This window comes from Taudactylus pleione, unplaced genomic scaffold (genome assembly GCF_031769625.1).
Source record: "Taudactylus pleione unplaced genomic scaffold, aTauple2 ptg000292l, whole genome shotgun sequence".
Taxonomy (NCBI): Eukaryota; Metazoa; Chordata; class Amphibia; order Anura; family Myobatrachidae; genus Taudactylus; species Taudactylus pleione.
In genome coordinates, this window is record NW_028284694.1 from 1,657,770 (window position 1) to 1,684,420 (window position 26,651).

General features: G+C 47.2%; 1 protein-coding gene across 1 annotated transcript in view; it reads right to left on the minus strand.

Annotated features, from left to right (window-relative positions):
- CRTAC1 (cartilage acidic protein 1) overlaps positions 1-26,651 on the minus strand; it is an 822,281-nt gene that overhangs the window by 362,253 nt on the left and 433,377 nt on the right. The window contains exon 4 of the mRNA XM_088482771.1: positions 19,738-19,874. Coding sequence (XP_088338897.1) covers positions 19,738-19,874 — 137 coding nt within the window. The remainder of the gene's footprint in view (positions 1-19,737; positions 19,875-26,651) is intronic.

Genomic DNA, 26,651 nt, shown 5'->3' on the forward strand with positions numbered 1-26,651 from the left:
GCTCACGCTTAAGGGATGTTGGGGCCAATGTATAGCCCCAGTCTCTCCCTGGCCACTTCCCTTCAATACTGCAGGCAGAGTGGCATTACTTTCTTATCAGACATTGCGCCTGATTCAGCAGCGTACGTAATTGCAATGACATATGCAGATCAATTGATTGTTAATACATGCGTATGCACCGCACTGCTTGTGTACTGCGATCTCAATGCGATTACGGACGCACCGAGGAATCCATCGCAGAGTGAGTGACAGGCTGTGAGCCTATGGGGGTGGTGATGGGGGAGTGGTCGGAAAAACGCAGGCGTGTCTGTCTGTTTGGACGCCGTTTCCTGGGCGTGCATAAATCGCCACTGCGATTGCATACGCAGCTTGAGTAATCACTGCGTGCGACGAGACTTGCAGTTTCTGCGGCTGGTTAGACCTGGTGTAAATGTTGCATGACGGGCCAATGTCCATCGATAGTACCGATGTATACACAGGAGTGAGAGGTAATACGGATGTGAGAAAGCAGCAGTGGGCTTCTCTACGCTGGCTGGGATTTGGCAGGCATTAGCATATATTCGTAGCTGCGTTTCGTGCGAATTCCCAGCTGCGTACGCAATAGCGATCCTAACTGAATCAGATCCATTAACATAATTTTTATAAATATTGCACATTGTATGCCTTCTTCGTCAGCAGGGCTCACTTACATGTATTTACTAATGTACTCCGGGCCTGAATCAGAGCCGGACACTCTGAACGAGCGCCCGCTCTGAATCAGGGCGTGTTTTTTTTTTAACGAAGCGGCCTTTTGGACGCTCGCATAGCTGGTCAAGACCATCGCGACCATCGGGCTTGCGACGAGACCCTGCGGTAGGGTCTCGCTGCCGCAAGCCCAGGAGTGCTTTTGGCTCTATCAGAGCCAAAAGCACTTCCACTGACATCAGTAGTGATGTCAGTGGGGCCGGACCCAGACGGTAGGCGTTCCCATAGGATCGCCTCCGTCTGGGCAGCCATGCCCCTGGCACGCCCACCAAAGTGGGCGTGCTGTCACTCACCATCGACAGCACGCCCCCTTTGGTGCGAGACCTGGAGCGACGGCTACCCTGTCGCTCCACGGGTCTCGCGCATGCGCACGACGGAGCTCCTCCTTCGTGCGCATGCGCACTAGGGCACCATCGACCCGCTTGTGAGCGCTCAGCGCTCGCGAGCGGGTCTGAATCAGGCCCTCCATTGTGTGCAAAAATGCCAGACAATAGCCGGACATTAATATATTTAGCATGGCACCTCACCCTCTGAAACGACATAACGCTAGCGCTAGAAATAGTTTCATTGTAATCCCTTACTTCATGGGCACGTGCCTTTGTTAATGTGTAAAGTCACAGTTCATTTATCAAGCCTTCACATTATACTAAGCTTGGCACCTGGGGGCTGTCGATGAGCACTTTCTTATACCAAATTACTTACAATTTACATAATGACTACAACTAACGCAACAACCCCTTGGATATTCCTACTTTGTGTTTTCAAATGGTCCTTTGAGACGCAAACACATTGTTTCAGCGAAACAATAAAGCTAAGAGAACAAAATAACAGCGAGCGCAAAACCATTCTCTAACTTGTGCCGAAATGTACATATACATGTAGGCTTCCATTGGTTCCTGTTCTGTACAAGTACGTTCGGTCAAACGCACACACTGAGCATGCTGGCATTATGATTTATTTCACTCAGGAATGGAGTGGAGAAGCCTGAGCTTGGTTGATTTAATAAAGCCCAGATCTGTTCTAAATGCTCCCTTGATGCTATATTTTATTTTGTTTTGCCGGCTAAACAGTAGGATTATCATTATTCATTAATATTGTCAAGGTTAAGCTTGAACATTTTACATATTGCTAAGTTTCCATGGTATATATTGTAGCAAGGACTGACTGTCTTACGAATGAGTCGCTGCCCCTCCCCTATGTGTAAAAACAATATGCAGATGTGTTAAAATGAAGCAAGGTTTTTGTTCCGCTGATATCACTTTCATTATTTATTGCTTTTCTGGGACAATGCAAATCACCAGCATATGAAGCTATTAAATTCCTCATTGATGCCAGCCGAGTGCGTTTGCATATTCATAAATGGTCCAATGAACAGCAGCTGTCATATCATGTCGTAAGAGCATTGTCATATCATAGGATAGCAACGCGGGATGGAGAAATGGGAGTCAAAGTTACACCCACGCATCTGCTTCCCAGAAAGCCATTGAATAAGACTAACAAAATGTGTTATGTAAGTTATCTTATATGGAGTACATGTACTAAGCCTTGGGGGTCTATTCACGATGTTAATTATTGGGGTCCGGACGGCCCCCGAAAATCAACATTCTAACTCGCCGCGGACGCCGGAGCAATTCACCATTGCTCCGGTGCGGAGACAGGCGGTAGGAGCAGGGGGGGAAGGAGTGGGTAGCGGGAGCACTCGCCATCTGAAGATGGCGAATGCTCCCGAAATTAAGATTAGAAAATATTGTATTTTCTGAACTTGATCAATTCTGTCCCCTTACTAGTGTATGAGGACAGAGGGCCATTCCGCCAGAGGAGGAAGATAAGCAGGAGATATCTGTGATACTAGTGCACAGGTTCTCAAACTCGGTCCTCAGGACCCCCAACAGTGCATGTTTTCCAGGTCTCCTCACAGAATCGCAAGTGAAATAATTAGCTCCACCTGTGGATCTTTTAAAATGCGTCAGTGAGTAATGACTACACCTGTGCACCTGCTGGGTGATCTGGAAAATGTGACCTGTGTGGGGTCCGGAGGACCGAGTTTGAGAACCACTCTACTAGTATATGGGGACAGCGGGCCATTCCGCCAGAGGAAGGTAAGCAGGAGATATCTGTGATACTAGTGTATGGGACAGTGGGCCATTCCGGGAGAGGAAGGTAAGTAGAATGTATCTGTGATACTAGTGTATGGGGACAGCGGGCCATTCCGCCAGAGGAAGGTAAGCAGGAGATATCTATGATACTAGTGTATGGGGACAGCGGGCCATTCCGCCAGAGGAAGGTAAGCAGGAGATATCTGTGATACATTCCGCCAGAGGAAGTTAAGTAGGAGATATCTGTGATACTAGCGTATGGGGACAGCAGGGCATTCTGGGAGAGGAAGGTAAGTAGGGGATATCTGTGATACTAGTGTATGGGGACAGCGGGCCATTCCGGGAGAGGAAGGTAAGTAGGGGATATCTGTGATACTAGTGTATGGGGACAGCGGGCCATTCTGCCAGAGGAAGATAACCAGGAGATATCTGTGATACTAGTGTATGGGGACAGCGGGCCATTCCAGGAGAGGAAGGTAAGTAGGAGATATCTGTGATACTAGTGTATGGGAACAGCGGGCCATTCCGCCAGAGGAAGGTAAGCAGGAGATATCTGTGATACTAGTGTATACGGACAGCGGGCCATTCCGCCAGAGAAAGATAAGCAGGAGATAGCTGTGATACTAGTGTATGGGGACAGCAGGCCATTCCAGTAGAGGAATGTAAGCAGTAAATATCTGTGATACTAGTGTATGGGGACAGCGGGTCATTCCGCCAGAGGAAGGTAAGTAGGAGATATCTGTGATACTAGTGTATGGGGACAGGAGGCCATTCCGCCAGAGGAAGATAAGCAGGAGATATCTGTGATACTAGTGTATGGGGACAGCAGGCCATTCCAGGAGAGGAATGTAAGCAGGAAATATCTGTGATACTAGTGTATGGGGATAGTGGGCCATTCTGCCAGAGGAAGGTAAGCAGGATATATCTGTGATACTAGTCTATGGGGACAGCGGGCCATTCCGCCAGAGGAAGGTAAGTAGGAGATATCTGTGATACTAGTGTATGGGGACAGGAGGCCATTCCGCCAGAGGAAGATAAGCAGGAGATATCTGTGATACTAGTGTATGGGGACAGCAGGCCATTCCAGGAGAGGAATATAAGCAGGAAATATCTGTGATATTAGTGTATGGGGACAGCGGGCCATTCCGCCAGAGGAAGGTAAGCAGGAGATATCAGTGATACTAGTGTACACGGACAGCGGGACATTCCAGGAGAGAAAGGTAAGCAGGAGATATCTGTGATATTAGTGTATGGGGACAGTGGGCCATTCCGCCAGAGGAAGATAAGCAGGAGATAGCTGTGATACTAGTGTATGGGGACAGCAGGCCATTCCAGGAAAGGAATGTAAGCAGGAAATATCTGTGATACTAGTGTATGGGGACAGCGGGCCATTCCGCCAGAGGAAGGTAAGTAGGAGATATCTGTGATACTAGTGTATGGGGACAGCGGGCCATTCCGCCAGAGGAAGGTAAGTAGGAGATATCTGTGATACTAGTGTATGGGGACAGGAGGCCATTCCGCCAGAGGAAGATAAGCAGAAGATATCTGTGATACTAGTGTATGGGGACAGGAGGCCATTCCGCCAGAGGAAGACAAGCAGGAGATATCTGTGATACTAGTGTATGGGGACAGGAGGCCATTCCGCCAGAGGAAGATAAGCAGGAGATATCTGTGATACTAGTGTATGGGGACAGGAGGCCATTCCGCCAGAGGAAGATAAGCAGGAGATATCTGTGATACTAGTGTATGGGGACAGCAGGCCATTCCAGGAGAGGAATGTAAGCAGGAAATATCTGTGATACTAGTGTATGGGGACAGTGGGCCATTCTGCCAGAGGAAGGTAAGCAGGATATATCTGTGATACTAGTCTATGGGGACAGCGGGCCATTCCGCCAGAGGAAGGTAAGTAGGAGATATCTGTGATACTAGTGTATGGAGATAGGAGGCCATTCCGCCAGAGGAAGATAAGCAGGAGATATCTGTGATACTAGTGTATGGGGACAGCAGGCCATTCCAGGAGAGGAATATAAGCAGGAAATATCTGTGATACTAGTGTATGGGGACAGCGGGCCATTCCGCCAGAGGAAGGTAAGCAGGAGATATCAGTGATACTAGTGTACACGGACAGCGGGACATTCCAGGAGAGCAAGGTAAGCAGGAGATATCTGTGATATTAGTGTATGGGGACAGTGGGCCATTCTGCCAGAGGAAGATAAGCAGGAGATAGCTGTGATACTAGTGTATGGGGACAGCAGGCCATTCCAGGAAAGGAATGTAAGCAGGAAATATCTGTGATACTAGTGTATGGGGACAGCGGGCCATTCCGCCAGAGGAAGGTAAGTAGGAGATATCTGTGATACTAGTGTATGGGGACAGCGGGCCATTCTGCCAGAGGAAGGTAAGTAGGAGATATCTGTGATACTAGTGTATGGGGACAGGAGGCCATTCCGCCAGAGGAAGATAAGCAGAAGATATCTGTGATACTAGTGTATGGGGACAGGAGGCCATTCCGCCAGAGGAAGATAAGCAGGAGATATCTGTGATACTAGTGTATGGGGACAGGAGGCCATTCCGCCAGAGGAAGATAAGCAGGAGATATCTGTGATACTAGTGTATGGGGACAGGAGGCCATTCCGCCAGAGGAAGATAAGCAGGGGATATCTGTGATACTAGTGTACACGGACAGCGGGACATTCCAGGAGAGAAAGGTAAGCAGGAGATATCTGTGATATTAGTGTATGGGGACAGTGGGCCATTCCACCAGAGGAAGATAAGCAGGAGATAGCTGTGATACTAGTGTATGGGGACAGCAGGCCATTCCAGGAAAGGAATGTAAGCAGGAAATATCTGTGATACTAGTGTATGGGGACAGCGGGCCATTCCGCCAGAGGAAGGTAAGTAGGAGATATCTGTGATACTAGTGTATGGGGACAGCGGGCCATTCCGCCAGAGGAAGGTAAGTAGGAGATATCTGTGATACTAGTGTATGGGGACAGGAGGCCATTCCGCCAGAGGAAGATAAGCAGAAGATATCTGTGATACTAGTGTATGGGGACAGGAGGCCATTCCGCCAGAGGAAGATAAGCAGGAGATATCTGTGATACTAGTGTATGGGGACAGGAGGCCATTCCGCCAGAGGAAGATAAGCAGGAGATATCTGTGATACTAGTGTATGGGGACAGGAGGCCATTCCGCCAGAGGAAGATAAGCAGGAGATATCTGTGATACTAGTGTATGGGGACAGGAGGCCATTCCGCCAGAGGAAGATAAGCAGGGGATATCTGTGATATCTCCTGCTTTATCCTCTTAAGTATTGGCTCGATAACTTAAATAACTATAAATAGGCCCCTAAACTGGAGAGGGTGGCACATTTGCTGTCCCAGCGACACCTGTCTCTGCGTCCAGCTTCCTGCTCCTGGCCAGGGGCGCCGAGAGGGGGGGAGCGGGTACAGATTACCTGGGCCCGGGCGCCCCCCCCCCTCCCTCACAGCAGCCCAGCACACAGTGTGTGCTGAGCTGCAGTGGGAGACTGCTCATGGCTGCTGAGCAGCCTCCACAGCAGTATCCTATGCCTGTGGGGGTAGTGATCACACTGATCGTGCCCCCCTAGCTTTGCGCGGGCTGAGGAGGCTTAGAGCGCCACCCTCGCCAGCGCGCGGCGCTGAAGATTTATTTTTTTCCTGAAGGGGGCGCGGCCACACTTTGGCGATTAGGTCACGTCCCCTGTTACTCTGGCCTGCTCCTGGCCTCCTATTCTGTGACGCGATGACGCCATGTGCTCCGGGAGCAGTGAGCACCAGCCCAGGGTGACTCTAAACCTTGTACAGCACTGCTCTAAAGCTATTGTATTGTTACACGTGAATGAGATTGGCAGGACAGTTGTGGAAGGAGAAAGGAATTATGAGACAAAAGACAAGAACAATAGCAACCTCCTGACTGTGGAACATGTTTATGCATTTTTAACCTTTTTGGAGCAATACAAAACCTTGTGAATTACAAGTACTTGTATAACCAATAATACAATTTCAAGTGCAACAACAAATTTTGAAAAACCACACAGCTCTTCTGGAATTAGCAATGTTCCTCTGCAAAATTCAGTCTTTGGACTCTAAGGGCCTGATGTAAAGATGAACCTGTGTCTGCCATAATTGGTCCCGCATTGTATGCACAGAACTAAACAGGGCCGTAACTAGGGTGGTGCGACCAGTGCCAGGGCATAGGGCATCGCAAAGCAGGGGGCGCTGTTCGAGCCTGTCAATTTTCTGTTTATTATCATTCTCACTTGTAGCTTCCTCTTCTTTTATCCCCAGCATCTCCTGGCCTCCCCTATCTCTTCCCTGGCCCTTCCCCATGAGGCTATGGCCCTTTTTCGGATGCGCATCTTATGTACCTATTTGAAAAATAGGGGAGGGGGGGCGTCAATGCTCTTTCTAGCACAGGGCACCAAAAAGTCTAGTTACGGTTCTGGAACTAAACATACATTTAACCATATGTTCCCATATTTAGTAGACATAAATTCTATGACCCTCTTGCCTCAAAACAAAGCATACTTGTAAAGTTCTGAATATGACCACTCACTTCCAATGATTGAAAAGTAAACAGAAAAACTTTTTGGGTCAATACAATTGTGGCCAATGCTCGTGGTGCCCTCGATCTAGTGTGCGCATATTTTAACTTACAGTACCCCTGAGACCCTATGGGGCTGTGAAAAAAAAATGGGGGTTATTTGGTGTTTGGCCGCTGCAATGGCTGATTGCAGGCATCGTCCGCAATTGAATTGACCCCTTTAGATAATCTTGATTTGGACAAGCACCTAAAGGTAAAGTACACGACCAAACCTCTTCTATTCTAAAAAAGAGAAAATAAACTCACATGGCTAAAAAAACTAATATGAAAAAAAGAAAACTAAGATGACAAAATGTTAGCCCAGAAAATTGTGAGCTACAACGAACAACAGAACCATCCTTTCACTAAGTATAAAAGGGTGATCTACAAACCAAGCAACATAATCAAAGAATTCAAAATTGTAATATTTTACATCTCCATGACAACCTCACTAAAGATATCGTGCCTGATTGAGAGATGCACACAGCGCATGAGTCTTGATGGTTGCCACTGGGAGATGCAGAACGAATTTGGACGCAATGGGAGGTGTCGCTGATAGCAACTGCGCAGTAGCACTGACACAGAATCCCATGTTCAGATGATGAAATGCAAGCTTCAACGGTGGGGCCGATGGTGCAGCGATGGTAAATCTAAAGATGCATCGAGATGGATTAGCGGCGCTGCTGCAAGTGGACGTCTCAGTAATTTCAGCATCGGTTGCGACATTAGCCTCTGTGTGCATCTCTGACTCATCTTTATCGCAGTGTCACTTACTACAATGAGGATGCTCGTGGTTCCAGTGAGTGGCATCAAGGATTTCGGTTGTAGAGATAGATGGAGTAACCAAAGGGCCAAAAATATTGGCCAGTTCTTTTTTCAGTGGCCTAAAGCAATTCTATTAAAAATATATTACTCCCCTATGTATGCAATGTTTTTGAACCATATTCTCCAAGGTAAGTTTATATTAAATTTGATTTTTACTATTAGAACATATATTTTGACTTATGAGCGCTGTTTTTTGTATTGTTGTTTATTCTTATGTTTAGGAAACTGACTATCTCCTTCCCAAACAGCTGCTTTGAGTAGGAATAGCAACATGTGGCAGCGCAAAATAATTATTATTTCCTAATAATAAAATTTTCTTCTCCAAGGTAAATGTCTGTCCCCATAACCTTTGTGGCACAAACAACATATTAATCCATGAAGCCAGGAAAGAACCTACTTCCAGGGCAGGCCACGGGCCTACATCTATTCATTAGTAGAACTCTTTTCTAAAATGTTATTTTACAGATCAACAAAACTACTCCCCCAGATTACAATCACATGGGTTTCATCCTGGGGCTACAAGCAAAGAACAATATCTGTAGAACAATAGAGCTAATACATATATAATTAATAAGACTAAGGGCTATATTTATTAAATGTGAATTTTGATCTATCTAAATCGATGTTGTGTTTCTGGGACTAAGGGGTCTATTTATCATTCTTTTTCTATTTACTAAAATAATTTACATACGAGAGTTCTTATAAAAACTCCTCCAAGTCCTTAAATTCACATTATTTTAGTAAGTATATTGCGTTTCCCATACTTGTAATGGGAAATGTGGTCTGTTTCAGAATTACTAAAACAAATAGTAAAAAAAATACCCAGAGGTAGCCCTGCGATAATAACGCTATCTGGAGATAGCACTATGCAGGCTCCCACCCGTTTACCCTGCTCCAGCTCAGGGAGAGCAGAGCCCAGAGTAGGCTGCTGTGATCAGCCTGTTTGCCTGATCAGAGTAGGCTGCTGTGATCAGCCTGTTTGCCTGATCACAGAGGAAAAAAAATATTTTGAATAGAAAATAAAAACTTACACCTACCTGCGCCCAGGGATTGATGATTGGTGTTTACTGCACAGATCAGATGACATGGGTCACATAGCGGAAGCTAAGCAATCAAATAACCAGAGTCATAGAGGAACTCACCAGATCACCAATCGATTACCGAGGTAAGTGTTAATGGAGGAGTAGCCAGTGGCGTACACGCAGTACCCTGATAAGTTCGAGGAATGAATTTGCACGGACAGAGCTTTCTCGCAAGCTCTGTACAAATTTTAATACATTTATGTGATATTTCCTAAATTCGCAAATGCATATTTAGGTGAAAATATCACACCACAATTGCATTTTAAATGCAGATTGTGGTAAACAGGCCACCTTAATCACACACTTACTAACACTTAAAAAACAAATTAAAAATTGTCTGTTAATAAATTAGTGATTTAGCCCCAGAAACACAACATCGATTTAGATTTATTTTGATTGACTAAAAATCGATCAAGATCGATTAAAAATCGACCTATAGCCAATATAAGCCCCAGGCGCTATCTCTCCTCCAGCTATACGCAGAGAATGTTGTTTGATAGCATTTCTTGATCATTTATGTTCGCTGTCCCTAAAAAAAGATTGGCCGAGGGGTAAACTCCTCATTACAATAAAAGATCCATTCAAAATACTCCAAACTTAACGGGAAGACATCAAGCACCCTCCATAAAGGCAATGGCTCCAGACAGCGGTGCCCTTTATCTCTTCTTATATTTGCATTAACTGTAAAGCCATTAGCACATTTAATTAGGTCAAATCCAGACATTAAGGGTTTAGGTGTTGGGGAATAGGAATATAAATTATCTTTATTTGCAGATGATGTTCTACTTATGTTCTCGTCCCCTAGCTTCCAAATTTATATGACTCTTGGTTCGTATTTCAGTTTATTAGGTTCTAAAATAAATGATGTTAAAATCAGAGACTTTTCACATCTTGCACTCAAAGAAATTAAACTTAGCCCGAAATGATAAATTTAATTGGAAAACCAGGAAAATCAAATATTAGGTGATTTATTGAACAATCAATTATATACTACTATGGGGGAGATGTACTGTGCCTTGGAAAGAAATAAAAGAGGACAGTGATAAAGTACCAACCAATCAGCTCCTAACTGTCATTTTTCAAACACAGCCTCTAACATGACAGTTAGGAGCTGATTATTTGGTACTTTGGGGCATATTCAATTAGAGGCGAAAAGCCTTTTTCGCCTGTTATTTTTGAGAAAATTTTGCCTAAAAAAATTTCGCTAAATTCAATTCCAGGACAATGTTGCCTAAGCGGAAACTCGATGCATTGAATTCTCCAAAAAAGTTTCTCTAATGAATAGCTGGTGAAAAGAAGTGCAAAATCTTTATTTTGGGGTGCAAACGTGGGGAAACGACTCAGAACCCTTGGCACAACCCCCCAAAGGACAAATCTGCAAAAAACCCAAAAACCTAAGAACACCCCAAAAAAGACGTCATTTTTGGGGTAAAAATGCAAAAAGTGGGGGGACAAGCATAAAAACTAGCGAAATAGCTTCTTGGGGGTCCCCAAGTATGGGTCAGGTGTTTTTGGGATTGCAGGTGCATGCAGCAGGTGGATTTTTCACATATTTTAAAAGTTCACTTTAGAGACATAACAATATGCTAGCACCCATTCTCAAGCACCCCAAATTTGACAGAACTACTTATTTACACCAAAAAATACTGCTTAATGCCATTCTTCACCACTTTTACAAAGACGCTAATAGCAAGCAATTTACACAACTTAAGTACGCACAATAGTCTTATTAGGGCTATTAGTACACATCTATATTGATTTCCTATGTTAGTGTATCTTTTTCTGGGGTACAGACTGATTTCCCCATTTCTTTCAGTACTTTTCGCCTGTTCCGCATTCGCCTAATTCCGTTTACGCCTGTATTGCAATTGAATTAGGCGAAAAGCGGGGATGCGCACGGAATGATTTTGCCTCTGAAACAGGCGAATGAGGAGAAAAGTCTGACAGGCGAAAATGTTCCGACTTTTCGTATCTAACTGAATACCTCTCAATATCCCTCTACAAGATATAGTACTTCTCACCCATATGAAGAACCTTCCACCTCTATATGTCAAAATAAAACAGTATCTGCAGGCGAGGAGGCAGCAGGCGAGGAGGCAGCAGACGAGGAGGCAGCAGGCTAGGAGGCAGAAGGGCTAGGAGGTAGAAGGGCGAGGAGGCAGCAGGGGAGGAGGCAGCAGGCTAGGAGGCAGCAGGCTAGGAGGCAGCAGGCAAGCTCTTGTGGTGGAAGAATGGTGGCTTCTATTAAATGAATGTTTTACGGTGAATCCTTTACCTTATACAGACTCCTGAGGCAGACTCTACAATCATTTCGAAATTTGATTAAGATTACGGTTTGTGAAATGAACTTTAATCAGAAGCTGTCATGATGGAGGCACAAATCTTCTAGTTATTACTAGTAATAGAGATATTATTGTGTTATGCATCTGAGAACATTTTATAACGTGACTTGTACCATCAGGAATTCTCTCCTGGATATAAAGTAAAATGGACAGAGCATCAATCTCAATTCTCCTTCCAATGTTATCCCTCGGAATACAGATAGACCGAGAACCTCTTAATCATACAGGGTGGGATGTACTAAAGTGAAAAATGCGGTAAAACCCCCGAAAATGCAGGTTTCAGGGTTTTATCGCATTTCCCATATGTGCTAAGCACTGGAATACGATGCATTCCGGTGCTTCGTCCCGGTGGGTAATGCCATCTTCAGGTCCCAAGCCTATGGGCTTCTGTTTGGGATGCCCTCTGAGGGGGTTCTAATTGGATCCCAGCTCCCCAGACGGTGCGAAAGACGCCAGAGGGACTTCTGGGTGTTAAACCCGGAGGTCCCGCTATCCGAGGGTATCGCAAAGGACAGCTCTTATCGGGAGAGCTGTCCTTTGCGATATAAATCGCATTTCTAAGTACATACCGCTGTAATCAACCGTGGTATGTACCCGATAAAAGGCGGGATGTACCGCATTGTGCATGCGATGCTTAGTACATCCCGCCCACAGTCAAAAAGTAATAATTAATAAATGTAATGTTGTTCTGAATGACATTTCCACTTCACCACATGCCCTTCCCTTTAACCCCTATATGAGGACTCTTGGAAGATTTAGCATTGTGGTAGTGTTCATGAGTTTAATTCCTGATCGAGATCCATTATGTGTGGAGTTTATATGTTCTCCCCATGTATATGTGGCTTTCCCCACAGCACCTAGAATGGCACCCTGCACCCAATAAAGCTGCCCACAGCGTCCTCCAGGCACTGCTCTTCTCTCGTGTATCGTGGCCCCGCCCCATCGACATGATGTTGTTACATCACATATATTGGCAGATCCTATGATGGTAATTGGTGTCGGTGGAGGTTGGTCCACAAGGCAGATTACTTAACCAGGTACTGGTTTATTAACTGGTATAAAGCAGGAGCAGAATAACACAGGGTTGATGCAAACATGTAGCAGGTACAGGATGCAATATCGCCAGATGCAGCCAGGAGCGTATGGGTTTAATGCTGGACGTTGTAGTGCACCTACTGTATGTGCACAATGGTTGCAGTGGGATGTTTATATTATAGTGGTGGTGATACAGTGGTATTTGGGGTCTCTGTATAGACACTCAAGGGCGTATCTTTCACTATAGACGCTGGAGAGGAGAAGACATGCAGAGAACCACGCACGCACACTCGCACAGTAACACGCTTGCCGGGTCTGTGGTCCTGACTCTGGCAGTCTGGGTCCTAGTGCCCAGCACACATGAGCACTCTCTCAAACAACATGTTCTGGGAGGGCAGGGGCGACACAGGGCAGAAAATTTTACGACGCTACAAATATTCATCACCAAGGACCCTATTAACTACAATCCACATTGTGAATTTAGAAAATATCACAGGGATTTATCAAAAATCCCTTGCAGGGACAGAGCTTGTGAAAAAACTATGTCCCTGCGAATCCCCCTCACCGTATTCTCACTGTATTTTTAGCAAAAAATACAGTAAGAAAGTGACCACGCATGCTCTGCTGACTCACCAACCCCCCCATTACTTACATTTACCTCGGTGATCGGTGCTCTGGCGTTGTCCTCTGGGGCTCCAGTCCGCTGGTCTCCTGTCTCCTGCACTGTGACCCCGGTCAGCTGACCAGGGTTACATTGCAGGAGACCAGCGGACCGGAGCCCCAGAGCACATCACCGGAGCACCGATCAACGGTCCCTGGATGCAGGTAAGTGGGAGGGTTTTTTTTAACAAATTTTACAGTAATCAGCTTGTGGCCTATTTAGACCACACAGCTGAGCATTGGGGCGCGGCTCCCAGCTCTGCTCTGCCTGTTAGAGCAGAGCAGGAGTGGGGGAACCATGGGAAACCCTGGATAACGTCATCACCAGGTGGCGTTATTATTACAGGTCTTTCCCCCATATTTTTTAATAATATATTTTTAGTAAATCTTAAACAGATCGCATTTCCAATCACAAGTATGGGAAATGCGATCTGCATACTAAAAATATGTGAAAGGGCATAGAGTAGTTTTTCATGAAAACTACTCTAATTACCCTTTAATACATTTATGTAATACTAAAATAATGTGAAACGGGTGTGAAAACACCCTTTTTCACATTTTTTTTATAAAAATAATATTGATAAATAGGGCCCTAAAGATGAAGGTAAAATACATTACTCAGTGCTAAGATTTGTTAAAAAGTAAAGTATTGCTTCCCCAATCTGTTACAGGCTGCTGAGGCTCCCCAACATCCAAGGACATCAAGCACAGTCTACTTACGGGACTTGATACAGGTCAAAAAGCTGAAACTGCCATCAGTTGCGCTACTGTGAAAGGGCAGGCCCCGCCCCTCTGTATAAATCTACCAATCCACACTCTGCATTTCTGCCAAGCAAGTCTGTCAAGTCATTGGGGCCTATTCATCAACTGATAAATGGCCCGGTAACCATGTGGAATCGCTAGTTTCCGTATTTTTAAGTTACCGGGCCATTCATCATTTGGGGTCCGATAGGACACCCCCCAGTATTCAGCAAACTCCGAAAACTGACAACTGCTTTTTGGAGCAGTTGTCCCCTCACTGTGATGAATTGTTCCGGTGTCAGGCTTCCCCCGCTGCGAGTTGAATACTAAAGTATCCCTCGCAGCGAGTTCAAAACTTCATCATCGGAGGCCATACGGCCTTCGATGATGAATAGGCCCCATTGTCTGCTCTGTTTGATAAGCTCAGCCTTCTTAACATGGCAATCTTCTGCAGAACAGTTAACTGCAGTACAACGGTCTTAGGGGGAGATTTATCAAAGCTTGGAGAGAGAGAAAGTAACAACCAGCTGTCATTCTTCAAATAAAGCCTGTAAAATGACAATTAGAAGCTGATTGGTTAGTACTTTATCCCTCTCCAAGCTTTGATAAATCTCTCCCAAGTATAAGTGTTTCAGTTGTTTCATGAATAATATTAACCTTTAATGTCAAATAGTAGCTTTACTTGCTCTTTAAGATATTTAATTTTTCTCTCTGCTGTGCTCCACAGGACCAGCATTATTCAGCGGTTGTTTGCACTCTCAACTGAGAAAAGCATCACTTGAACTATTAATCGCTCAGATAATGCCAGAAGTTATAAAGTTCAAGAAGAAGAATATGTCCGAGGGCAGAACTACTTAAAGTACCATTTATCCTAGGCTCGCAGAGACGGTGGCAGTGTCTCTAAGACGCCAATTTAATAAAAGGTCACACTGGAACACAGTTCAAGGCAGGGGAGTTATAAATGGCCTGTACAATGACGGAAACCCAAAACATAGCGAGAAGAGATGGATGCGTTGTAGGCTGTAATCCTGCTACATATCAAACTTCGATTCGGAACAGAGGAAAAATTAAGAATAAACTAGCACAGTCCCAGATATGAAATTGTTCCCTTTAAATGTAATTGTTCATTTGTGACAAACAAAAGCCTAGGTTCTACTTTTTTATGCAATTTTTTTGAAATGCGTGAAAAGAGAAAGCAAAAATAAAATAGCCAGCAGCCAATTTATATACAGTATGGTATTATATATGTATTATCAGCAGTGGCGGGCCGGGCCGGGGGGCAGGGTGCCATTTGCCCCCCGGGTCGCAGCGTCATGCGGGCCGCGGGCCGGTGCAGTCTGTGTCACTGTGACACAGACTGCACCGCGTGTGTAGCGCTACACAGCACAAACACACAGCCGCCGGAGCCGGCAGCTGTGTGTTTGCTGTAATCAGCAGCCGCTGAGAGTCTGTCAGACTCTCAGCGGCTGCCGCTGCTCCCACTGCGGGAGCCATCTTCCGGCTCCCGCAGTGGGTAATGGGAGAGCCGTCGTCATGACGACGTCTCTCCCATAATGCAAAGCAGCCAGAGGAGCCGGTGGAAGCGTCGGGACCAGGAGCGGGAGTTTCAGGTAAGTGGTTCTTTTTAAAAAATGTTATTAAGTCTCTCTCTACTAGAGGGGGATTACTATGGGGGCACTACCAAGGGGGGGGATTACTATGGGGGCACTACCAAGGGGGGGATTACTGTGGGGGCACTACCAAGTGGGGGGTTACTGTGGGGGCACTACCAAGGGGGGGATTACTATGGGGGCACTACCAAGGGGGGGTTACTATGGGGGCACTACCAAGGGGGGGGATTACTATGGGGGCACTACCAAAGGGGGGATTACTATGGGGGCACTACCAAGGGGGGGGATTACTATGGGGGCACTACCAAGGGGGGGATTACTGTGGGGGCACTACCAAGTGGGGGGGTTACTGTGGGGGCACTACCAAGGGGGGGATTACTATGGGGGCACTACCAAGGGGGGGTTACTATGGGGGCACTACCAAGGGGGGGGATTACTATGGGGGAACTACCAAGGGGGGGGATTACTATGGGGGCACTACCAAGGGGGGGTTTACTATGGGGGCACTACCAAGGGGGGGGATTACTATGGGGGCACTACCAAAGGGGGGATTACTATGGGGGCACTACCAAGGGGGGATTACTATGGGGGCACTACCAGGGGGGGATTACTATGGGGGCACTACCAGGGGGGGATTACTATGGGGGCACTAGCAGGGGGGGGATTTCTATGGTGGCACTACCAGGGGGGGATTACTACTGGGGGCACTACCAGGGGGGTGGATTACTATGGGGGCACTACAAGGGGGGAGACTACTACTACTGGGGGCACTACAAGGGGGGGACTACTACTGGGGGAACTACAAGGGGGGACTACTACTACTACTGGGGGCACTACAAGGGGAGGGGACTACTACTAGGGGCACTGCATAGGGGGGCGGGGACTACTACTAGGGGCACTACATAGGGGGAGGGGACTACCACTGGGGGCACTGCGAGGGACCACTGCTGGGGGCTCTATATAAAGGGCAATACTGGGGGTACTGCATAGGGGGGAGACTACACCTGGGGCCACTATTTAAGGGACATTGCATAAGGGTTACTACTATTGGGGGCACTGCATGGGGGGGTGGACTGCTACTGGGGGCACTGCATAGGGGGTACCACTGTTGGGGGCACTATATAAGGGGCCAACTACTGGGGGCACAAGGGGCACTGAACAGAGGGGACCACTACTGGGGGCACAAGGGGCACTGCATAGGGGGGATCACTACTGGGGGCACTACTGGAGGCCTGCATAAGGGTGTTATCTCCTGTGGCACACGGGGGCACTGCATATGGGCACTACGACAGGGGGCTGCCCCTAATCTTTATTTTTACCTTACATTAATCCCATATGGACCCGCCTCCTCCCTGAAACACTTGAGGGGGGGCGGCGCCGTAGCACGCACGTTCTTCGGGCACCGTGGCTACATGCTACTCCTCTGCCAGGGCCGCCTGCATGCATTTGCCCCCCAGGCTAAAAGTTGCCAGCCAGCCCCTGATTATCAGTTACTTATACAGTGTCAGCATACTCTGTTCTGCTTTACAATCTCTATACAGGTACAGTAGTTCTGTATCCCTCCTTGCAGTAATAACTTTGTTTTTGGAGAGAGACAAAATTTGGTTATAGAGTAATCTTGATACATATTCACAGCCTTGCCCTGATTCAGGGTCTGCCGCAAGTGGCGAATCTCACAGATTTCTACAGGGGCAAATTTAGGGGTCAGGCCGTCCAGCTGCTTTTATTACTTTAGGCCTTATGCGCATACTTGCCAACTCTCCCTCATTGTCAGGGAGACTCCCTGAAATAGTAGCAATCTCCCTGTCTCCCTGAAGAGTCTAGCAATCTCCCTCATTTCATCCTTACAGTCCCATTATGAAGCTGTTATATTAAAAAAAAAAGAGATATATACATTAAAAAGGGATCATTAGTATAATTTCCCTGCATTGGTTATCAGGCACAATGATCCGTATGGTTACATGTATTTTCTGAAAAGTATCAGTGAGTTTTCATCAACAAATAGATCTTACGAACTGCTTTGGGGCTCATTTACATTTGGATGTAAGTCAGTTTTATGACACGCCCCTCAGATGTAGCAGTACACGTCCACTGTAACTCGCGCTCATAGGTGTTGTTTTCATAATCTCCCTGAAATGCTTTTTCAAAAGTAGGCAAGTATGCTTATGCGGGCTAAGAACCTCCTCTTCTGGGCTCCTGGACTGCACATATAGGGCTTTATGCAGAGGCGGCCGTACGGTCTACGACCGCACGGCCGCCTCGATGTTTGTCTAGTGCGCATGCGCACGAGGGAGCCGGCTCCTTCGTGCGCATGCGTGAGACCCGCTACGACCGACAGCGTCGGTCGTAGCGGGTCTCTTTCCAAAGGGGGCGAGCTGTCGATGTTGATTGACAGCTCGCCCCCTTTGGAAGGCGGGCCGGGGGGGGTGGCAGGCAAACGGAGGCATTCCCATGGGAACGCCTGCCATTTGGGGGAGGCCCCACTGACATCACTAGTGTCAGTGGAGAGCTTCCGGCTCTGACAGAGCCAGAAGCTCTCCGGGGCTTACGACAAGTGAGACCCTACCCTAGGGTCTCATCGTAAGCCCCGATGGTCGCGATGGTCATTGACCATCGCGACCATCACCCTAGTGGTCGTTAGAGCTGTGGATGTTAACCCACAGCCTAACGACCGAAACAGAGGCGGCCGGTCAGGATGCAAGCGGCCGCCCAGTTTCTGAGCGACCGCTTGCATCCTCCGACCGCCTCTGAATGAGGGCCATAGTACTAACAGTCCCAGACTCCTCCCGATATGAACCTAATCTTCCTGGCACCTGTACTGCAAATGTGCCCACTCCTGAGACTCCCCCTGATGCACATATACCTACCCTCCCGGTCATCTCGGGAGGCTCTCGATTTTTCGGGTATCCCCCCGCACCCCTGGAAGGGTAGGCACTTCTCCCGCATTCTGCCCACTTCCTAATGAAGTGGGCAGAATGGGGAGAACTTCCGCGGCGATCGCAGGTCCCCATGTAGGGGGTGGGGTGTAATGACTAGCATCATTTAGCCCCACCACTTATTTAAATGTGTGCCAATCGCGGCAATTTGCCCCCGTCGCGACCCAGCTGCTTCCCAGGGAGGAGATTAACAAGATAGGCTAGTATGCCCTGATGCATCACAGGGGGATTTAATCTTTGTTCAGTGTCCGAATAGCAGCGGTTGAATTGGGGCACTGGAAAGCTTTGAAGCAGGGGAACTGCTCCGCCACCCCTAACTAGTGGCACCCCTAGGCACATGCCTCACTTGCCTAGTGGGGAATCCAGCACTGTATTTCAGCATACTGAGCAAGCGCCAAAAAAAGAAATTCGGCGACTGCGTATGCGCCAGGTCATACTTAAGCACGCAGACTGAGTTCGCTAGTGCGTTCGAATTGATCCGTCTTTTCAGTAGGCCACACAATCCGTAAAATGGGCATTTCCATAACCTTGCAAACGTATGGATCTGTTCCATGTGAGTGTAATGGGCGTGTAGGCACCTTTTGTGTCCTGGAGAGTAGCGTGCGGTACGGAGGTGGGACGCCAGTTACAGACGGACCTTTGGCACCCAGTCCCAATACTAATGATGATGGCTGAGGACATACTGTCAGAACAGCGGGCAGGATAGGCTTCCACATACAGTCGTTTCTGTATACTGTATACAGTACAGGTGGATTATTTCTTACATTCGCATAAGCTAAAAAAACAAGCTTCCACCTCTGCCCGGAAAAGAGAAACGTAGCTGCGCCCGATTTGAAATCAGCCACCCTATGGTTACCACATAAACCATTATGCTGAGGACACCTGATGCCAGAAGGGTTAGAATGATTAGCGAGACATGGATTTATCTGTGCACGGTGTTACTGAATAATCCTGTCCTAGATCCAATAACAATACATTTCCACCAATGAGGGCTGTACCTTTAAAACTTCTAAGAAAACGCACAATTTAAAAGAATCCATACATGCGTCATCCAATCTTACCTTTCTGTCAATACAGGCCACCGATCGTCCAGAAAACCGGTTTACTACCCCCCTGCGGATGTTGATATCATCGCTTAGGATGTCTTCCCAACGTCCGTTCCTAAACTTGAACAGCTTATCAGAGTATGTGGCTATACCTGCAAAGGAAACAAGATCATGAAGCGGCACAATACTCTAAGTGGGGTGGGTTAATTAAAGCATGGTTGTCCAACTCAGTCCTCGAGGGAACGTTGCTATACTTCTAGGATTTCTCAGATTAACGGACAATCAATAAATTCATGTTGCCGTATTGATCTCTAAGAAAAAGAGTTTTAGTCTGAAAGCACTGAAATACTTTCCTGTCAATGGCCCCCAAGCCTACAAGTAGGACAATGTCCTATCTAGTGGGAACTATAATGGAGATGTCAGCTTAAACAAAATAATTGCTAAGGGGGAGATTTATCAAAGCTTGGAGAGAGATAAAGTACCAACCAATCAGCTCCTAACTGTCATTTTCAAACACAGGGGTCTATGTACTATGCCTTGAAAAGAGATAAAGTGTACGCAGATAAAGTGTACGCAGATAAAGTACCAACCAATCAGCTCCTAATTGACATTTTGCAAACACAGCCTGTAAAGTGACAGTTAGGAGCTGATTGGCTTAGTACATAAACCCCATAGCCTGTAAAGTGACAGGAGCTGATGGGTTGGTACTTTATCTCTCTCCAAGCTTTGATACATCTCCCTCTTATGGTTCCTACCTGGCAGCTGTTGTAAAAGGCTTGTTACCCTACAAGGTACATGATACATGGACCGTTACCCACAAGAATCCCTGGGGAGCAATCTGTAACCTGCCAATGGGCACACATAAGTGTAGGGAGGAATAGGGACTCACTAAGGACCTGCATTTACTCCGGTGCAGATGTCACACCTGCCCGGGTGACAACAATATAAATTGGAACAACTCCCAAAGGTTTAGAGAACAAAACAGATGGCAAGAAAGGAATTTATCATGTCCTGTAGAAAATGCAAAGTTACCGTATAACCCGCAGGGAGACATAGGAGCACCAAGAGGGGGCGGGTACTCAGGGCCATCTTAACGTATAGGCACACTGGGCAGCTGCCCAGGGCCCCACAATTCTAGGGGCCTTTGATGGGGCATCTGCATAGAGTGTGCGGCTGCTCACACCACAAATAGGGCAGGCAGCTGATGGGCAGGCAGAGAAAGATGCTCCCTGACTGCTCTGATTGTAAAGAGTGGCCAGACAGCATTCTCTACCTGCCTCCCAGTCTGCAAACACAGAGCCACATTTAGGGAGTGGAGGCAAAGGGGGCACATTCCCCTGGGCCCCCCTCTCTTAGGAGGCCACCATACTTTAATCACAGCTGCAGTGAAGAGCAGGAGCTGCACTGCAAGCTGGAGAAGAGAAGAGGGATGTGGAATCCGTAATCCTTACTTCACATAATGTTTTTATGTATAAACAGTGATTTTGTTGAAAGTACCAATAAATTGAAAGGTCAATTTCATTGACCATTGACATTTGTATTCCCGTGAATGGGTGGCTAGGGGCCCAGTGCATTGCTTTGCCCAGGGCCTACAATGCTGTTAAAATAGTCCTGGGGGTACTTGCCTGAGACACATAGCTACAAATGTGTCAGGGTGTGGAAACATTGGCCCTGATTCAGAGCCGGACGCTCTGACCAGAGCGCTTGCTCTGAATCAGGGCCCACCTCCATTAAAATGGAGCGTCCTCCAGGACGCTCGTATAGCTGTGGGTCACCACCCACAGCATATACGAGCGTCCAACAAGATGGTCGTGATGGTCTTGACCATTGCGACCATCGGACTTGCGAGTGAAACCCTGTGGTCGGGTTTCTCAACCACAAGCACTGGAGTGATTTTGGCTCTATCAGAGCCAAAATCACTCCCACTGACATCACTAGTGATGTCAGTGGGGCCGGCTTCAGACGGCAGGCACGCCCCCGGCACTCCCACCAAAGGGGACGTGCTGTCAGTCACCATGGACAGCACGCCCCCTTTGGTGAGACACTCCGAGCGAAGGAAAGTCCTTCGCTCGCCGGGTCTCGCGCATGCGCACGACGGAGCTCCCTCCGTCATGCGCATCCGCAGTGGGGGACATCGACCCACTTGCGAGCGTACTGCCGCTCGCGAGTGGGTCTGAATGACTCCGTTTGTCACCACGCCCACTCCCAGCACTGGGGCTTGTCAGGGCTCCTGGTTGCCCACTATTCCTGATTTCCATCAGTAAACATTAACTGAAGCTGAAAATGAGCTCAGTGTGTGTATCCCCATCACTGACTAGTGTTGTTATGCTACCTCATGTACCAACTGTTCACAACAACCCTTATACTGTAAGCGCATTGGGGCAGGGTCGTCTTTTCCCCGTTTCCTGTCACTGTAAATATTCATTCCATTTATATACAGTTTGGTGAGATTAGTTAGTGATCTAACTGTTTTAGTGGCAAGAGAAATCCACCCTGGCATTTACATATCAAACACTGCATTAGGGACCCCCAGCACACAAGAAATTCTTGGTGTCTTGATGTCATAATGATGATGTCACCAGGATACCAAATTTACCCATACACTGACTTCTGAAGTGATTTGCATTAAGGGCCTGATTCAGACCCGCTCGCTAGATGCGTACGCTCGCTAGATGCATATGCAAATTCAGCAAGGCAGGCGATCGCACGGCAAGGCATAAGCACGCCCACTATGTCTTGGTGTGCGATAGCATTGTGCATGCAGACGCCCACCAGCCTGTCTTAAGACGCCCACTTGTGGACGTCATCTCCAGAAAGTGTATGCAACCATCGGTAACATCGAGCACCATCGGTAGCGAACGTAGCGCTTGTGGTTGACCAAACCCTACCGCAATCACTGCGAGCACTTCAGTGTAAAATCCAGCTAGGTAACGTGTACTATGACGCTGCGTCTTACTTATGCACGCCTCTGTAACAGCGTTTGCACCGCCACTCCCCCGTTTTCATCGACCAACCCGTCACCACCCACAAACAGCTACTCCTGTCACTCACTCAGCTGGGCAGTCTACGCGCAGCGAGCGAACGGTTCCCGAACGATCGGACTAGTTCGCACGCGCGAACTGCGGTTGCGTATGCATGCGCACAATGAAAAACATGGGCAGTCATGCTTCTTAGCGAGCGGGTCTGAATCGGGCCCTAAATTCAGTATGCTGACAACTCTATTATAGTGATCTTATCGACCCCTGAAAGTAGTTTAGTCACTAAGTCTAGTCGGCGAGATACTTTTGTAGCTAAATCACATGTAAAATACGGCTGCATGTTCTATGAACCAAGGTAGCAGACTATGGGCCGGATTCAGACCCGCTCGCAAGCGGGTCGATGGTTGTGCATTACACACACGTGGCGTGCGCAAGCCCCGTAGCGAGTGACAAATTCCGGGGCTCGCTACAAACGGGGTGGCTGTTGATGTTGATCGACAGCTCGCCCCATTTTGTAGGCAGGGTGGGGGGGTGGCTGGACAAACGGAGGCGTTCCTGAAGGAACGCCTGCCGTTTGTGGGCGGCCCTACTGACATCACCAGTGATGTCAATAGTGAGCTTCAGGCTCTATTAGAGCCGGAAGCTCATTGGGGCTTGCGACAGACGAGACCCTACCACAAGGGTCTCATCGCAAGAACGATGGTCGCGATGGTCACGACCATTGCGACCATCACCTGGCCGCTCACAAAAGCTGTGGGTGGTCACCCACAGCTTAGCGAGCGGTCAGGAGGCCGGGCTTAAAAAAAAATAAGCGTCCGCCCTCATTCAGAGCGAGCGCTCGCTTTTTGCGAGCAGCTCTGAATGAGGTCCTATGTACAGTAATTAGAATTTTTCCTTGTTTTGTTTCTTCAGACTGCTTTTAAAGATTTATAATTCTGCAGGATTTGCACTGTGTCATGTGAGTTCCACAGCAGCCACAGTCACATGGCCCTTTACCACAAGGGATGTCCCGGCACTTCAAAAATATAAATTAGGCAAAAATTACAAAGCGATTATCTTTTGCCACTTTTGGCTTTATTTTTTAAATTGACTCCTATACTTGCCATTTCAAGAAAGTTAATAAAACATTTTCCATGTAGGATTAATGTTTTAAGAAGAAAGAAATACTTCCAGACACTTTATGTGACATAGCTGCAGGAGACAATTAGGGTAAGGTTAGGCATTGCTTCTTACCTCCATGTAGATACATTTATATGTGTAAGTTTAGATGTTCTTTAAGTTCTGGAAACTTTTACATTTATAATTATGAATGCTGCAGGGTGTTCTTTCACTGGTATTATATATCCAGGATTTCTTTGTACAGTATGTAGGTGAGCTCTAAAGTAAGGCAATAGCTCCAAGCCCAGACAGAGCTTCACAGAAAGTGACTGACTCAGTTAACAAAGTCATTTATAGAGAGCTGCTCATCCGACTTCACGCCTGGTGGAGACCTATTTACAGCAGAAGGAATGATAACCCTGGGAGAAATATTAGACGGATTAGTAGGGCTGTAGTTTGTTTCTGCATCTACATGGTGTCTTACAACATACACCCAGTGGCGTATCTATAATGGGTGCAGTGTGTGTGGGACACATGGGCCCCCTGCTCCAGGGGGGGCACCGCACCGTACACCCTGCACCCGTATCCTTTTAAACTCACCGGTCCGTGGTCCCGTGTCGGGTGTCAGTGCTGCTCAGAACACCGGAAAATGGCAACCCCGGCCATTTTTCCAGCGTTCTGCGCATGCGCAGTAGAATCCGGGCACACTCTAGTGCCCAGAGTCTACTAATGCTCCAGTGGCTGGCCAGCCGTGTCAGTTGGCTGCCGGCTACCGGGGAGAGAGGAGGGGGCCCTGCACAGGGAGTGCACACGGGCCCCCTCCTCTCTTAAGACGCCCCTGCATTCACCAGAATCTTTCCAGCATATATGACGAGTATTAATAATAATTCCTTAGACGGTAAAATAATATGCCAGAATTTGGGATCTGGTTACATGGTCGACAGTGACCACATCAACAGTCATAATGTTGACACCTCAACGTTGACAGTAGACTGTTGACATGTTTCAGTGGGTCGACAGGCACCATATCGACATCCTCAGAATGTCGACATGTTCACAGTATTGACATCTGAAATGTTGCAATGTCAAATGTCAACACTCTCAGAATGCCGATGGGTAGTGTTAGGGTGTGGGAGGAGGTTAGTGTTAGGCTGTCCGGGAGGTTAAGGTTAGGCAGTAGGCTGAGGGTTCGGTTTAGAGGTGGGGAACAGGTTCTCAAACTCGGTCCTCAGGACCCCAGACAGTGCATGTTTTCCAGGTTTCCTCACAGAATCACAAGTGAAATAATCAGCTCCACCTATGAATCTTTTAAAATGTGGCAGTGAGTAATGAATACACCTGTGCACCTGCTGGGTGACCTGGAATACTTGACCCGTGTGAGGTCCTGAGGACCGAGTTTGAGAACCACTGAGGTAGGGCATAATACTTACCAGAACCTCTGCTCGTCAGACGTCTGTGCGGAAACTGCTGCACACATGACTGCCATCACCCGGAAGATGTTGGAGCCGCTGTAGCTCCCGGGACCAGGTAAGTGACCACTGGGCCACCAGGGACGTTAGGTCGACATTCTATCATGTCGATATTGTATCTGTGTAAACATGATGAATGTCAACATGGTCACCAGGGCTGCAACTAGGGGTGTGCGTGCGGTGCCGCTGCACAGGGCGCTGTGGGCGGTACCATCGCTGCTCCATGGCACCTGCCCTGTTACGGAGCTGATGGTCACTGTCGACATGCCAAGATAACTTCACTGTGTTGATATTCTCATGTCAAAGTGATGCACCTCAACACACCCCAGCCCAAAATTCCACCCTACTGATGCTTCTTATGTCCAAACATCGGGGGGAGAACTTAAGTATAAATCTCTGTATCTCTTGATTCTTATTTTTTACCTTCTTCTATTCACAGTGTAATCAGTGTCATATTTGGAAAGAGGGCGCCCGCACAAGTGATAGGCACTGCGCCAGAGCCTTTGTTGTCTTCTATGCATTTGCCATCTTCCAAAAATATCACACTGAGGATGGAGAATGTAGGGGCTGCATCACTATCTTTGATACACCAATGATAAAGAATCTAGATTATTATTATCATTTATTTATATGTCGCCACAAGTGTTCCGCAGCGCCTTACAGAGTACATAAACTAATAAGTGAACAAGAAACAAGTAAGTTACAGTATATTACAGTGCAGGACAAGGACGTGGATTATATACATTGCCGCAATAGCGTAAAACACTCACAATAAGCAGCAGGGTGTGAGCAGTCACATGTTAGGTGCCCTAATGGGGAGTAATGAGTAGAAGAAAGTATAAGGAGAAGCACATGAGGGAAGAGGTCCCTGCTCGTGAGAGCTTACATTCTAAGGGGAGGGGCAGACAGACAGGTGTGACACAGATGGGGTAGATAGGGAGGAAAAAGCATGAGGTGGGTTAGGATGAGAGCTGGAAGGTCTTGATGAAGTAGTGGGTCTTGAGAGCCCGTTTGAAGATTTGTAGAGAGGTGGAGAGTCTGATAGGGAGTGGGAGAGAGTTCCAAAGGTAGGAAATGGCATAGTCTCTGCCTATAAGATAAAGTATTTCCTCACTACATTTCTACATCTACACAAGGACCAAATTGCTTATGACTTTGTATAGCCACATTTGTCTGTGCTCATTTTCAGAGCTGTGTGTACTGCAAATTCACCAAACGTAAGCTGGGCCAATGGGCATACGAAAGACTCTGTGGCCTATTCATCAATACATAATTATCACATGTGATAATTATGGTTTGAACTCACCCTAAACTATCATCTCCGAAAAACTGCCGTTTCTGTTGTTTTTCGGAAGTGTGAAACTTTTCACTGCATGTCTTCAAA